This window comes from Mus musculus, chromosome 11 (genome assembly GCF_000001635.26).
Source record: "Mus musculus strain C57BL/6J chromosome 11, GRCm38.p6 C57BL/6J".
In the NCBI taxonomy this organism is placed as follows: Eukaryota; Metazoa; Chordata; class Mammalia; order Rodentia; family Muridae; genus Mus; species Mus musculus.
The window spans coordinates 3,698,801-3,714,789 of record NC_000077.6 but is presented as its reverse complement, the minus strand read 5'-3'; the positions used below and the strand labels follow the sequence as shown (position 1 = coordinate 3,714,789).

The 15,989-nt window shown below is 49.4% G+C and overlaps 1 protein-coding gene across 28 annotated transcripts in view; it reads left to right on the top strand.

The window, feature by feature from the left end:
• Osbp2 (oxysterol binding protein 2) overlaps nucleotides 1-11,059 on the top strand; it is a 160,269-nt gene extending 149,210 nt beyond the window's left edge. For 12 of the 28 annotated variants that reach the window (XM_011243765.2, XM_011243763.2, XM_030246382.1 and 9 more), the window contains 7 exons: nucleotides 74-319; nucleotides 2,196-2,331; nucleotides 2,561-2,664; nucleotides 2,737-2,832; nucleotides 2,921-3,096; nucleotides 9,175-9,401; nucleotides 9,580-11,059. In XM_011243765.2, the coding sequence (XP_011242067.1) occupies nucleotides 74-319; nucleotides 2,196-2,331; nucleotides 2,561-2,664; nucleotides 2,737-2,832; nucleotides 2,921-3,096; nucleotides 9,175-9,401; nucleotides 9,580-9,725 (1,131 nt within the window). In that variant the 3' untranslated portion in view covers nucleotides 9,726-11,059. The remainder of the gene's footprint in view (nucleotides 1-73; nucleotides 320-2,195; nucleotides 2,332-2,560; nucleotides 2,665-2,736; nucleotides 2,833-2,920; nucleotides 3,097-9,174; nucleotides 9,402-9,579) is intronic. The other 16 variants (NM_152818.3, NM_001363163.1, XM_030246391.1 and 13 more) reach the window with 3 other exon arrangements.
• Nucleotides 11,060-15,989: the final 4,930 nt, after the last annotated feature.

Sequence of the window (15,989 nt, the reverse complement as noted above, 5' to 3'; positions counted from 1 at the left end):
GGCTGTCCTGTGGTATCTAAGAAAGGCAGGGACATTCTGATGACCACCGACCACGGGCCTGCAATACCCACAGGTGAACTTCAATGAGCCCCTGTCCATGCTCCAGCGACTTACAGAGGACCTGGAGTACCACCACCTGCTGGACAAGGCGGTGAACTGCACCAGCTCGGTGGAGCAGATGTGCCTGGTAGCCGCCTTTTCTGTGTCCTCCTACTCCACCACGGTGCACCGCATCGCCAAGCCCTTCAACCCTATGCTCGGGGAGACCTTCGAGCTGGACCGTATGGAGGACATGGGCCTGCGTTCCCTCTGTGAGCAGGTACGGACAGCTACTCATCCGGCCAGATGCTACTTGTCAGGCTCGTGGTCAGAGTGAGACAAATGGGCTACAGCCTGCGAACCGGACGGAACCTTCAGTTCATGTCTTGCCATGAGGGGTTTCTCTGGGTAGCTCTGAGGGGCAATGGACCCCTCTTGGCAAGGTCAGGTCCAAAGTCTCCTAGACACAGTGAGAGGCATGGGAGGAGAGTCTGGCGAGATAGGGTCTGGCTGGTGATGGGAGGGAAGGACTAATCCCCCAACCAGGGATTAGTGGAACCAAAATAGAGGGTAGTTTACAGGGTCACTAGCAAGTGTAGACAGGCTAGAGCATAGGTCACCACTGAGCTAAGTGTCAGGCAGCGGCCTGGGACATGCATATTGGGAAGGACACATCCCTGGTCAATATCCCCTCTACCCTTTCCCCATGAAGATAAGTCAGCTCTACCCATGGTCACATGGTAGCCTGATGCTGAACCAGGGCACATTTTGAGTAGAGGGCCCAGTGCTGTAGGGCTGCTCTGGGGGCCCCGGGGTTCGGCCAGAACCCTGAAAGTCACCTGAGCAGGCTGCAGCTTAGAGATGCTCCAGGACCCTGTCAGGTGATAGCAGTAACCAACACAAGGTCACAGTGGCTGAGTGTGAAACAGGGACCAGGAAATACGCTGATACTTCAGTTGTGGGGCTTGGGGGTCCCCGAGTCTTCTCATTCAGTCAGTGGCGAGTGCCCTAGAGGTGCCGGAAGACACAGTGGGGACTGGAAGACACAGAGGTCTTGTTTGGGGTGAGGGTGGGGCGCAGGGTGTTAGGTGCTTCTGGCTGTTTAGGCAGTGTGGTCAGCTGACGGGCTTGGCTGTGCATGGTGGTGGAATACGTGTGGTCAAGCAGACGGGAGAGGGGCAGATGGAAGAGACAGTAATCATGGGCAAGCACTGGGCTCACTTAATCCCTGAGGCACCCTGCAAAGTAAAGAATCTGGGCCCAGACAGCCTGGCAGTTGTGGAATTGGGGTGGGGGTGGGTCATGAAGAGTTGATGGCGCTGCCACTCTAGGTAGGAAAAGGGACATCAGACAGGAATTGTGGGGCAGGGTAGCAGACAAGGGTGTTCTGTGCCGTAAGAGGAAGGCCTGTGGTACTTGGGGCCTATGGTGGGACACTGATAGGACTCCCACTCCAAAGTCAGGCCAGAGTCTTTCCAGAATATGGTTCCACCAGTCTGCCCTTCACCTATTTGGGACTAGCCTGAACTACAACCTACCAGGCATGTGTCACCTTAGTTACTTTTATATTGCTGTGATAAAATACTTTGAAGAGAAGATTTAATGGGGCATATAGTTATGGATTAGCACTTACACCATAGAGAGTCAGGGTTTCTGATGGTGGAGTAAGGGGCAGGGAGCAGCAGGACTGGAGCACCAGCCAAGAGCTTACATCTTGATCCACAAGCACAGGCAGAGAAAGAGCTAGCTAGGAATGGCATGCGCCTTTTGAACTTCAGAGCCTCCTTGAACAGGGCTACAGCTCCTAATCCTTCCCAAATAGTTCCAAGCATTCAAACACATGACCCCAAGGGCTCATTCTCCTTCAGATTGCCGTATGTGGTAAGGGTTAAATGTGGTGGACAAGAAACCCTCAGGCAAGCAGTCCTTCCAGTTCCTGGACACAGACTCGGCTTCTCCACCCCACGGTTTCCTAAGAGCCAGGCAGGGGCTTCTTGTCCACTCCACACCCCCATGGGCTAGGCAAGGTCAGGGTCCCTAAGACGAGCAGTAGCCGGGCTTATTCCTGGGACACACGGGATGGAGCCATGCATCCTGGACATTTGGAAGGCTGTCCTTTCCTGGCTGGGTCTGTGTCTCCCTATGCTCATATCCAGCCGGTCTGGTCCCAGGTGAGCCACCACCCCCCGTCTGCTGCCCACCACGTGTTCTCTAAGCATGGCTGGAGCCTCTGGCAAGAAATCACCATCGCCAGCAAGTTCCGAGGGAAATACATCTCTATCATGCCACTCGGTGAGCTGGGCTCAGGGCTCCCTGGACGGGAGGATGTTTGACCCATTTGAAAGCCAGCTGTGACCCCCAGGAGGAGCTTCATGGCCCACTGCCCACCAGACTCCTAGCCTATACCCCACCCCCTCCAAAGCTTTGTAGATATTCCTCTGGTGCTTGACCCTGGGTCTGTGGGTGGTCTGACCAGAGCTCACGCGAGGGACTCATGGCCTCTGACCTGTCTGTCCTCCAGGTGCCATCCACCTAGAATTCCAGGCCAGTGGCAATCACTACGTGTGGAGGAAGAGCACCTCCACCGTGCACAACATCATCGTGGGCAAGCTCTGGATTGACCAGGTCAGGGGGGCCTTGGGGAGGTGTGGCCTATGGTCCAGGGACTGACCACTGACCACCACCTGCTCTCACTAGTCAGGGGACATTGAGATTGTGAACCACAAGACCAAGGACCGGTGCCAGCTGAAGTTCGTACCCTACAGCTACTTCTCCAAAGAGGCAGCCCGAAAGGTAACTAGGGCCACAGCCTGGAACCTCCCCCCGCCCCCCATGGGCCCAGAGCAGACTATGTGCTAATGTGTCCTGCCAATATCTTCAGGTGACTGGAGTGGTGAGTGACAGCCAGGGCAAGGCCCACTACGTGCTGTCAGGTTCGTGGGATGACCAGATGGAATGTTCTAAGATTGTGCACAGCAGCCCCAGCTCTGATGGGAGACAGAAAACCGTGTACCAGACACTGCCCGCCAAACTGCTCTGGAGGAAATACCCACTGCCGTGAGTCAGGGTGGGGCTCCCGCAGTCTGTGGGGGAATAGGGACCAAGAGAGAGGCAGAGAAGAGGGCAGGGAAGAGACTGGCAGAGGGTCACCCCTACCCCACCCGGCAGAAAGCATGGAATCTAGCAGAGATCAGGGTCAGGAGGCTGCCGTCCCAGTGCAGACAGTGGCCGCCCAACAGCTCATGGGTGTGAAGACAGTCATGGCAGCAAACGCTGTGAAGATACTCTGAGCAAGTGGCAGGTTAGAGTTCTTCCCTGCAATGCCACAAGTAATAAAATGGAGCAAAACAATGACTCACAGGAAACCAAGTGAGAAACTCAAAGTGAAGAAAAGAAAAAAATCTACGACGGCGAAATGACTGAAATTGAGGATCCACAGCAAGGTTCCATAAACCAAATGTGGTCTCAGGATACAGGTTGGAAGGAAGGTGTTGCAGCCTAAATGCAAACTCCAGGGGTACCTGCAACTCCAGCACTCAGAAGTTAGAGCCAGGAGGGTTACAAGTTTGGGGCCAGCCTGAGCTAAACAGAGAGACAGCCTGAGCTGCATAGCAGAACAGCCTGAGCTACCTAGTGAGATAGCCTGAGCTACATAGTGAGACTCTGTGTCAAGAAGCTAAAAGAGAGAATTAAAGTGGGAAGGCCTACTCCTTGGTCAACCCAATGAGTCCCAGAGTACCCCCTGAAAGTGTGTGCAGAATTCACCCTGGACTCCCTGAGCAGGTCCTCAGCTGCATAAGGTCCACAGCAAGGCTGGGAGCTGTATCTAGCTGGCCCATGCTTCTAGCCCAAGGTCACAGAAGGAGACAGATACTGCTGGAGAGAAAACAGCAGAGAACATTCTACATCTATTTAAGTAGTCAGTTTTTCCAGCTTCTGGTTATGTCAGGTTGACCCGGGACTTGCTATATAGCTCAAGCTTCAAATTTACAATCCTCCTGCTTCAACCTCCCAAGGGCTGGGCTTTCAGTCATGTACCACTGTGCCTGGCCCCAAGCAGCTAGATTCTTAGAAAGAGACTACTTGTTGAAATCCTGCACCCCAGCAGCTGTCTTCAGCGATATCCGGAGCCTAAAGTCAGCCAGATGGCATCTTTCAGGTGCTGACAGACTGGCATTACCGATGACTGGCGAGGAGGGATACAGCCATCCCTTGGTAACCACCAAGCCAACGAGCTTTCCTGGACTCACGGGAGGAAAGAAGCAAATAAAAATAGGAAGGAGGCAGAATAGATTAACAACGAAGCCAAGAGATGCTCAGCGAGGATGGAGGCGCGGCTCAGTGGCGGCGCCAGCTGTTCAGCATACACAAGCACGTGTTCAGTTCCAGTGCAAAAGATAAGACAAGCTCCAGATTAAAAGCCTGGAGATGAAGACAGCGTCTATAAAATGAATGGTAATGGAAAGATAAAGACAATGTTCATTTAGAACTTGCTATAGTCAAAACAGCCGAAGGCAGGACAATCGTCAGTTCAAGGCCAGCCTGAATTACAAGCCTTGTTTCAGAAAAAAAAGAAGGCAGAAGGCAGTGTTTCAAGGTATTTTAAATGTCTTCTATTTTATATATGGATGTGTCCTGCATACGTATGTATGCACCATCTGCAAGCAGGTGCCCTAAGAGGCCAGGAAGGGGTGTCATATCACTTGGGACTGGGAAGTTACAGGTGGTCATGAGTTGCCATGTGGGAGCTGGAATTGAACTCGGTCCTTTGGAAGAACAGCCAGCGCTCTTGCACATTGAACTATAGCTCCAGCCCCTCAATTTATTTTAAACAATAAGGAACCCAGGACATTTGGAAGGCCAGAGAAAAGACTCGGGACTTGGAGATTGCAGTAGAATGGAATAGTGTCCCTTAGAGACTGTCTGGTGCCTACAGAGTGTCCCTTAGAGGTTTATGGGTCTCTGAAACATGACAGAGGCACATCAGATCCTGTGGAAAGAGAAGACTAAAAGTTTGTGCCAGAATGGTCATCCCACAAGGAAAAAGATCAACCAATGCTCCCCACACACACACATAGTGCTCCCCCCCCACAGTGCTCACACACACACAGTACTCCCCCCATACACACACATAGTGCTCCCCCCACAGTGTTCTCTCTTTCACACACACACACACACACACACACACCTTGCATTATAAGAGAAGTAACTCCAGATGGCCTCTCCCAGTGAGATCAAGTCTCCTGACTGCTAAGAAATAATTCACACTCTGAATGTGAAACTACTATCCCTTATGAAAATGTATCTTTACACACACACACACACACACACACACACACACACACACACACACACAAAGGACAGGATGCTGATGCAGTAAGCCTACCAGAGTACTTTTGTTCATTTTTCTCATTAAAAGATACTTGTCAGGAAGATACTCAGGAAATAGAGACAGAGCGACAGGAAGTTTATGGCCATCTGCTACACAGTGAATTGGAGGTCAGCCTCAGCTACATAAGACTCTGCCTCAAAAAAACAAGGGAAAAAAGCATGAAGAAAGGGTACATGAACAGAGGGAGCAGGCCCACAGTACCTGCACCTGGCAGAGAGTTACTACTAAGAACAAAAACAGAGCATTGTGATACAGCCTTTAATCCCAGCAACTCAGGAGATGGGAACTCTTAAGTTTGAGGCCAACCTGATCTGCTGGCCAGGTAGTGCCAGCTAGAGATGACACCATGATGTCTCTGTGAAGGGACAGTTTATTCCTGACACCATGATGTGTCTCTGTGATGTATCAGCTTATTCCTGATACCATGTGTCTGTGAAGGGACAGCTTATAGAAGGAAGCATTTCACTGGGGGCTTGGTTTACAGTTCTAGGTTAGTCCATTATCATTGTGGCAGGGAACATGGCAGTGTGGAGGAAGGCACTGGAACAATTGCTAGGAGCTATATCCTGATCTTCAGGGAGCGAGGAGAAAAGAGTAGGAGAGGAAGATAGACTCAACCTAGCTTGCACTTTTGAAACCTCAGCCCACCCCCAGAGACACACTTTCTCCAACAAGTCCACACCTCCTAATCCTTCCCAGACAGTTCCACCAACTGGGGCCAAACATCAAACACAAGCCTACGCATGGGAGCATTTTCATTCAAAACACCATATGTCTACTGTTTAAAAACAAACAGACGACAAAACAAACAAGACCCCAACTAACTAATAAATATTTTTTAAAAGGGGGGGAGGGAGGGAGGGAGGGAGGGAGGGAGGGAGGGAGGGAGGGAGGAAGGAAGGAAGGAAGGAAGGAAGGAAGGAAGGAAGGAAGGAAGGAAGGAAGGACGGACGGACAGACGGACAGACGGACGAACCAGGGGCTGGATACCAGGGTGCTTACCTGACCTATGTAACAAGACCCTGTTTCAAAACAAAGAACACAAAGAGGAAAGAGGGCTAGAGTTACAGCTTGAGTCAGTGATAAAGTGTAATTAGCATTTAAGAGGTCCTGGGCCTAATCCCTAGCACCCAAAATAAGAGTATTTTATCATGAACATAATTTAAGAGGGGGAGCAGTAGCTCGCAGCTATAATACCAGTATCCTGGAGGCAGAGGTGGGCAGGTCAAGCCAACCCGAGCTACAGAATGAGATGCTGTCCCCCAAAATAAAAACAAACTAGGAGCTAGAAAGGTGTCTCAGAGTGCTCTCTGCTCTTGCAGACGGCTTGAATCCACTTCACAGGACCTGTGTCAGTGGCTCACAGCACCAGGGGAGCTGATACCTTCCTCTGGCTCCCTTGGGCATCTGTTCTCACATATGCAGGAACTCACACGCAGATATACACTTTTTAAAAAATAGAAATAATAATTCAAAATTAACACATAAATAACCTTGGTTCAACAAACATAGCAAAATTAACCTAATGGGGAAATACACCAGAGCAGTGGCTAGAATTTCACAGCAGACCGTCTGACTGGTGTGAAAAACCATCACACAGGTCGGTGAACGCAGCTCCGAGGCAGAGTTCTGGCCCAGTGCACACCAAGAGCCACAGCAAAGCAGCTTTTTTAAAAAAGCCTAATACAGGCCGGTGTGGTGGTGCACACCTTTAATCCCAGCACTCCAAAGGCAGAAAGGCAGGAGGATGTTTGTGAGTTCAAGGCTAGCCTGGTCTACCTAGTGAGTTCCAGGACAGCGAGGGCTCTGTAGAGAGACCCTGTGTCAAAAAAAATAAATACTCCTAACTGGGAGCCCAAAGCGCCACAGGCACCATTTTGCATTCATTTGATTAGCAAATGAACACCTCTTTTAAGCATTTTCCAAGGGGCATGTAGAGCCGATCTGGAACAAGCCCGACCTTATGTCTTGAACACCACCCTCACCCCACCCTACCCCACCCTGAAGGCTAGTTTCCTGTAGATAGAGAAAAGAACCTGAAGTCCAAAGAAGGACACAGCAAGCAAAAGGAAACAGATGTCAGAGTTAAGCCCGACCTCTGGATCCCTCCCACATGACACTGAGTGGACACGTCACACAGCCCTGTGTTCTGTCACCTTAGGCTGTGCTGAAGATATAGCTGAATACATGTTTCCTTCAGCCGTAAGAACCATCCCCAAGACAGCGTGTTATATACACACAGCGCTCCAAAGTCCCCGGCACTCTGGATGAGGGTGCAGCCTGACATGTTAAGTGCTTCAGTCTAGGTATAAAGTCAGGAGAAGTTTTAAAATTCCCAACTAATTACAAAACATGTATCTGGAGGAAGAAAGTAAGAAGTGGGGCTGAAGAGATGGCTCAGCGAATTAAAAGTACTGACTGTTCCTTTAGAAGACAAGGATTCGATTCCCAGCACCCACATGGCAGCTCACAACTGTAACTCCAGTTCCAGGGGATTCATGGCACCAGCCATGCATATGATGTGTGTGTGTGTGTGTGCGCGCGCGTGCGCATATACATGCAAGCAAAATACCCATATACATAAAGTAATTTTTTAAAATTTCAACTAAAAGGATGTAAGGGTCTGTCCACAGAAACACTAACCAAGCAACTCCCCGCCTCCCTCCCCCCCCCACATCCCAGAGCTGGAGGATGTCACAGAACAAACTACAGCAAAATTTAATAACCAAGGCGGGGAGCACCGATGGATGGTGAGGACCGCAGTGGTCCCTAGGCACTCGAGGTTCCTATTTACCTTGCAACCTAATAGCACAGCTTCAATGTGCAGATAGCATGGGCTGATAGATAAAAAGAACGGGGCCACTGTACAATCAACATGGGACATTTTGATATGCTGCTCTGAATTGTGAGAAGGAAAACATATAAGAGCAAGGGTTTCAAGTCTGAACAGCAGAAATCACTAGTTAGCCCTAGAACACTGCCGCCCAGCTGCGGCAAACCCACACAGGCCATATGCAACTGGTCCATAGGCTGGACCACTAGACACATTTCAGAGCAATTATGCTAGAGGAAAAGGAAAAAAAAAAAGACTGAAGAAGAAAACAAAAAACAAAACCCATGGTTATCCAGTCATGAAATATGCTTCAAACTAATCGGTAGGGCAGAGAAAACATTATGAAAGCCAGTCAGCCAATGGACCTTGAATGATCACTGGACCTTGCTTGGTAAGCGCTGGGACTCGGCTAAAGTCATAAGTGGAGTGATTGACATGCAGCTTTGAAATGCCGATCACATCAGAAAAACATGAAACAAAAACAGTGAGCTAAGTATCTATCTCGAGTCAGAAAACAAATAAAAGAACCAGTTCCAGTCAGTAGGAGGGAATATTGTGCATAATAAAGCAGAAAACCCTAAAGAAGGATGTAGTTTTATTTCCAACCAATAAACACACAGGCAGCTCCAACCTGGGTGTTCAATATAGGCAAGGCGCTGCAGCCAACATGCTATGCCTGGCGCTCAGCAAACCAGATTAGCAGGGGAAAACCTTATGAGACGCAGATGAAAAGGACAAATCCCCAGAGAAGTTCTGTGTAGAGAAGCTGTGGGTGGGTGAGAGTGTACCAGGTGAGGGAGCGTTCCACCCAGCTGATGGGCTCTCCAGGCTGGGTTCCTGAAGGATGAGCAGGAGCCCGTTAGGGAAGGGTCCACCTGGGTCGCTCACGACCGCCGCATCATCGCCACAGGGAGAATGCGGAGAACATGTACTATTTCTCCGAGCTAGCCCTGACCCTCAACGAGCAGGAGGACGGCGTGGCGCCCACCGACAGTCGCCTGCGGCCAGACCAGCGGCTTATGGAGAGGGGACGCTGGGACGAGGCCAACACCGAGAAGCAACGGCTGGAGGAGAAGCAGCGCCTGTCCAGGCGACGGCGGCTGGAGTCATGCACGGCAGGCTGCGGTGGGGAGGAAGGTGAGCACAGAGCAGAGCATGGTGGGGACCGGAATGGGGGGTCGTTATCCCAGGGTAGAGGGGAAGATGAGAAGGGGTAATCTACGACCCCCGGGGGGCGGGGGGAGGTGAGCCCCAGAGCATGGCCAGACAGCAGGCAACTCACCCTCCACCCCCACCCACCACTGTACCTGTCAAGCAGAGAAGGAGTCAGATGGCTATGTGCCGCTCTGGTTCGAGAAGAGGCTGGACCCGCTGACTGGGGAGATGGCCTGCATGTACAAGGGCGGCTACTGGGAGGCCAAGGAGAAGAAGGACTGGCACATGTGCCCCAACATCTTCTGAGCCACTCCTGCGGCAAATACAGGCGCCTGCACTGCCTGCCAGCCTTTTCTTTAATGCACCCAATTTACTACAGAACCCACACACGCTTTCGAAGGGGTAAGGGCTGACCTGGGTTCTTGCCAGCCCCCAGGGTGTCGGGTCACCTGTGCCCGTTATGATTGACTTGGGCCCCATGGGCACCCTAGTTCCCAGTTCCCATAACTCAGGCCGGCTGGTCGGGCCATGGGCTGCCCAGGTCACTAACCCCACCCCACCCCCGCTAGGGAGTCTCTTTTGACTTTTTTAAGGAAAAAAAATCTCCATTTCTTTCCAACGATGAGGTTTAGTAAATATTTTTTAGCGTATCACTTAAAAGACTCACTTTCCAAGTGTTTGTTCTTGCCACATAACTATCCTGGCAAGAAGCCCTTTTTTAAAGACTCGAGGAAGCCAGGCCCCTTTGAATGGGGAGCACTTTTAACACAGCCAGGCTTTCTATCTGGACTGTCCAAGCTCCAGGGACGCAACACCACGGAGGCAGCAGGAGGCCTGGCTGACACCGCAGCATAGTGTGCAGAGCCCGTGTGGGGGGGGGGGGAACAGAGGAAGGTAGAAGGCAAACATGCCCCCCCACCCCGTGCCAGGTCTTGGCCATGCTGGGACAGCACCCCAGGCCCAGAGACACCAAGAAGGGCTGAAAGGCAGGGCCCTTAGGTGCTTCCTGCCCAAGAATCAGGCTCCCAAGTCAGCAATAAGGAACAAACCTTCATTTAGCCTGGGCTGGTGACCCGGGCTCCTGCACCTGGCCTCTTGCTGTCCTTAGGCGGCATCAGGGTGCCTCTCCTCAGCACTCCTGACATCTTTGTTTGCCTAATTTATATATATAATATACAAATATATATAACATAACTATTTTGCTTAAATTTCTATGATACGTGAAAGTGAAAAATGATGAAGACAGGAGTGCCTGTCTGAGTTTGGCCTCCTGTCGGCCCTGCCCTCACCTTGTAGTCCTCCCAGTGGCTTCTGCCAACCTTAGACCTGAAACCTGTCCCTCAGACCCTCAGCCTCCAACCCATTTCACTTCAGTTTGATCTGGAAAGTTCCTTGCAGGGCCTTTCTTTCTACTCCAGGCCTGGTTTTGATTGTTTTGTTTTGTTTTTTATTTAAAAAAAGATTGAGAAAGAGAAAACACCACGTATGAAATGCCTTACAACACCCACTCTAGAGACGGGGTGGGGAAGGAGAGGGAGAGGGCACCTGGTCTCCGTCAGAGCTGGGCTGTACCTCTTCCCAGCAGGCGTGAGCAAACACCTTCTGACCACAATAAAACCCTTGTTCTGGAGTTTTCCACAGCCCTGTTGCAGAGTCTCTGTCTGTGGCTGATGACGATGACAGCCAGGTGGGGGTGGGGGTGGAGCATGGAGGCACAGGGCTTTATTCTGCTCAATACCTAAGCCACAAGAGTGAGTCTGGAGGGGGAAGGGAAGACATGATGGGACAGAGGGAACACCAATTACTGACCCAGAGAAAGGACAACTCTGTGACACTACATCCATGGTCCCAAACTGGGCCCAGATCTGCCCACAAGCTACCCAGAAGCCACCAGCAGTACCTATTGTTCATTCCTAGACATGTCCAGGTAGAGGTGGCATGGCCATGGACCTGGCAGCCCTCTATAAAGACTGGTGAGTTCCATGCTGCCTGACAACTGTGGTGAAGGCAACACCTATTGTCCTGTTGCCAGGCAACTCAGATCACTGGCTTCTGAGCCAGGGAGCAGAGAGGCTGGAGGCTTGGACCATGGGCTCCACCTCCACTGCCAAGACTTCCAGGTGAGGGGAGTGGCTGCGATGGGGACTGCAGATACCAGAGCCTTGAAGCCCAGCACCACGGGCTCTGACCTGGCCCCACAAAACACCATCCAGCCTTTTCCACCTACCTGGTATAGGTGGCCACTGTGAGCAGGAGGGGCAGCCCTGGGATGGGCCTGACTCAGAAGGGCAAGGGATGGAATAAGCCATACTGAGCACAGTTCAGAAAGGACAAAGACCTGCACACTGAAGCCAAGAGGGATCCAGAGAGTCAGGAATGGAACAGCAGAACTCTGGACAGCTAGCTGTAGCAACACAACGTTCTACAAAGATTGACCTACGCTCTGGTTCCCTGTACAAAAGCCCTCTGAGTAGGAAGTATAAGCAAAAGGCAGGGCTCATATGATAGCTAAACTGATAGAGTCTCAGCAGCAGCAGATTCACTTCTAGTCAAGACCTGAGATCACTGGACCACGGGGATAGTAAAAGCAAATTAAGGGGTCTGGGGGATGGCACTTGCCATGCAGGCATAAGGATGGGAGTTTGGATCCCCAGGCAAGTATGGCAGCCACATGCAGTCAGGAGACAAACAGGCGCGGGTGCCTGTGTAGGGCCAGCAGGCTGGCTACCTAGACTAGCTGATTGGCGAGCTTGAGTTCAATTTTCAAAGCCCTCTCGACCAAGTGGACCGTGCTTGAAGACGATACTCAGCACCAGTGTGGGGCCTCTAAGGTATGTGCATGCATTCGTACCTACCGCTTGACAAACAACGCACTACAGTCCAGTTCTAGCTGGGCGAGATGACATGGTCTGTACCATAAGACACAGAAAGGAAGTGTGTCAGAAACCCACAGAGTGACAGGATGACAGGGTATTAGAGCGATGATAGTGTGCTGCAGAGAAGTCCGCATCTGTAGAGGCTCAGCAGCCCAAGGGGAAGGGAGATGGAAGCCGCCCCAGAAGCACAGAGTGCCAAGTGCCACTGTGAATGGGGTGCAGGCCCGGGAGCAAAGGCCTCCACAACAGTGTGGGCACTCGGTAGTGAGGTAAAGGGTGTGGCGGGTGTGAGAGCATTAGGTGACTCAAAGGAGGGCCACTCAGACCACAGGCTGCTGGTTAAAACAGCCTAGATGGCACTCACGCTATTCCTCTCCTTTTTATTCCGGCCTCCTCCTTCCTTCTCTAGTGTTCTCTTACTAACCACAGGCTGGCCCAGGCATAGGGATCTCTGTAGCTTCCCAAGACCAGGGTATGCTGTCCATCTTTTGACTGCATAGCTTCGAGCCTCTCTCTGTTCAGTTTCTAGCCACAGCTGCCTGGCCTCCCCTGCTTTGCCCAATATATCTATATATATATCTATATATATCTATATCTATATATATCTATGTATATAGATATAGATATAGATTATATAGATATATATAGATATATATATAGATATAGCTCCTTTACCCTGACCATATGTCTAGCTGTGGAAAATGTCACCAGAACAACTCAGTCCATCTTTTACCATGCAAATGCTTTCTCTGAAAGAATAAAGGCAATCTAAAAATAAATTTTTTTTAAAAAAATGAACCCAACCAATGACTAAACCCAAGATAAGCTAGGCAGGGGTGGTACACACCTTTAATCCTAGCACTCGGAGGGCAGAGGCAGGTGGGTCTCTGTTAAAGATCAGTCAGGTCTACAGAACAAGTTCCAGGACAGCCAGGGCCACACAGAGAAACCATGTATTGGGTTTGGGGGAAGGACATGCAAGCCCCAATGCAAACCACAAGTAATAAAAAACAAAAACAAACGAATAAAAACAGACGACACAACACCCCTAACCCTACAGCAGTGGCCTCCATCAAGAATGACTTGATGAAATCCAGGAAAAAGAACTCCAAAGGATGACTGCATGTTCAAATAAGCCAATACACTGAGTTCCAGGAGAACACAAACAGCTGGATGAAGTAAAGCCGATGCAAGATCTGACAGAGTTCAAGAAACGTAAATAATGAAAAACTATAATTTGGAAATGAAAAAAAAAGCAAAGCCCTGCAGAAAGCCTTACTAGCAGGCTAGAAGGTCTGAGCTTGAAGACGAGAACTTGGAAAGTCCCAGCACAGACAGGTAAGGTGCATGCAGCACTTTAAAGGGAATATGGACAACGCTTTTACCCCTAAAGACATTAAAAACATTTTCAATAAAATCAGAGTAGCAAATTTCCCAAAATTAGGAAAAAAGATAGCAATGCACACAATGAGAGGCATTCAGAACATCAGCAGGTGACTGGACAAGAGCACCCTCACAGGGTAGGTAACTAAACTAGTCAGTGTACTCGAGAAAGAAGCACATGAAGAGTATGGTAAAGACGCCCCTGAACAGTGACCTGAACAAGTATGTCACCCTGGAGGTATACAGGTGACACACTGAAGGTCTGTCTCAGTATACTGATGAGTTTACTAGGCTGACGTACAGAGCGTATGTGAGCAGTCAGCTGAGGGGGCTTGGATACAGGCAAGCAGCTGAAGCATCACATAGCCCCACCCTATCATGGATGACAACCTCCTAGCAGCTGCATCACTGACTGCTTGGTTCCTGTAACTTTCCTCTCCCAGCTTTAGCATCTACCAAGGTCACACACTTTGAGAGGTAATAACTGATAACCTAGGTGAGGTTCTTGTGGCCCTGGCTGCCTCCATCTACTAGGGAGTGTCAGTAGCTCCACTACCATTTCCCATAGCTCTGGGTACTACTTTATTGTTCTCTTGTCATGGCTACTGGGGGCCAAGTCCAAGATGGCAGCATGTTAAACCCAGATAAGAAATGACCATATAACCAACACTGTGTATAAAGACAGACCCATGAGATTTCTTGACACACACTTTAAAAGCAAACCTTTGTATAGCAGTTTTCTCTGAACTAAAACATTCCCTCCAGGAGGGAGATTAACTCCACATCACCTGTCTAGGGAAGCAGAAGGTTTCTTGAAGGCCCCACCAAGCATTTGGTGAGTAAACATCTATTAGAGAGGAGACTGGGGAACCAAGCTAGAGAAAGATTCTTGGACCTGTTGAGCTGCCTATAATTTATACTGAGAGCTCTGGGGTTGGTGAGTTCACACCTATACTAGTGAGCTTTTTTAGCAATGTATCAGCTACTGAGTAATCTCTGCTCCTGTAAATAACTCATCTATATCCAAAGAAAAACTCATTGGTTTACCAAGTCATTCTTTGGTGCAATCAATACTCTGGTCTGCCACTAGTTCCCCTTTTGTAGTGAATAGATTTGTGTGTGTTGCATCTCTCCAGGTAAAGTCTCCCACATACCACCAGGAGGGTTTGGAATGAAAGACAACCATCAAACTAGACTACTATACCCAGCAAACCTGTCTTCATTGGCTCAGCTGGTAAAAGCACTGAGTGCTCTTCTGAAGGTCCTGAGTTCAAATCCCAGCCACATGATGGCTCACAACCACCTGTAATGTGATCTGACGCCCTCTTCTGGTGTGTCAGAAGACAGCTACAGTGTACTTATGTATAATAAATAAATCTTTGGGCTGGAGCGAGCAGGGGCTTAGAGAGCAGAGTTGACCGGAGCAAGCTGGGCTGACTGGAGCGAGCAGAGGTCCTAAAATTCTATTTCCAACATGAAGGCTCACAACCATCCCTGTTACACATCCCTGTTACAGTATACAGCTACAGTTTAAAATAAAAACAGTAAAAACAGGATAAAGGAATTCATGGCCAGTAAGTACAGAAGATACTTGAAGAAATCCTTCAGACTGAAGAGGAAGACAAGTATGTGAGGCCACAAAAAAAAAAAAAATTAGCAATATTTGAATAAGCAAGAAAGGAAAAGGTAAACAACAAATACTACAGAATTAATAAAAGAACTTAATACACATCTTTCAATGGTCTTAATTCCCCAATCAAAAGACACAGACTAGTGGATTAAAAATCAGGATATAACTATGTGTTGCCATCAAGAAACATATCTCACCACAAAAGGCAGATGCTATCTTGGTATGAAAGAACGGAAAAGGTATTCCACACAAATGAAACAAGGAAGCAAGCTCTGATGTTTTAGTACCTAACAAAGTAGACTTCAAGTTACTGACTACTGACCGAAAGAACAATCCTTCAAGGGACATTGCAATTTTGTGTGTGTGTGTGTGATTAATTTACTTATTTTTTATTTATATGAATATGCTGTAGCTGTCTTCAGACACACCAGAAGAGGGCATCAGATCCCACTACAGATGGTTGTAAGCCACCATGTGGTTGCTGGGAATTGAACTCAGGACCTCTGGAAGAGCAGTCAGTGTTAACCACTGAGCCATCTCTCCAGTCCTGGGACATTGCAACTCTAAACATAGGTACCAAACACAGGAGCATCTGGCTTCATTAAACAAAGATATCTAGATATAAAGTCACAGATTAACTCCAGCACAAAGTGAGTTACTTCAAAAGCCCACTCTCACAAC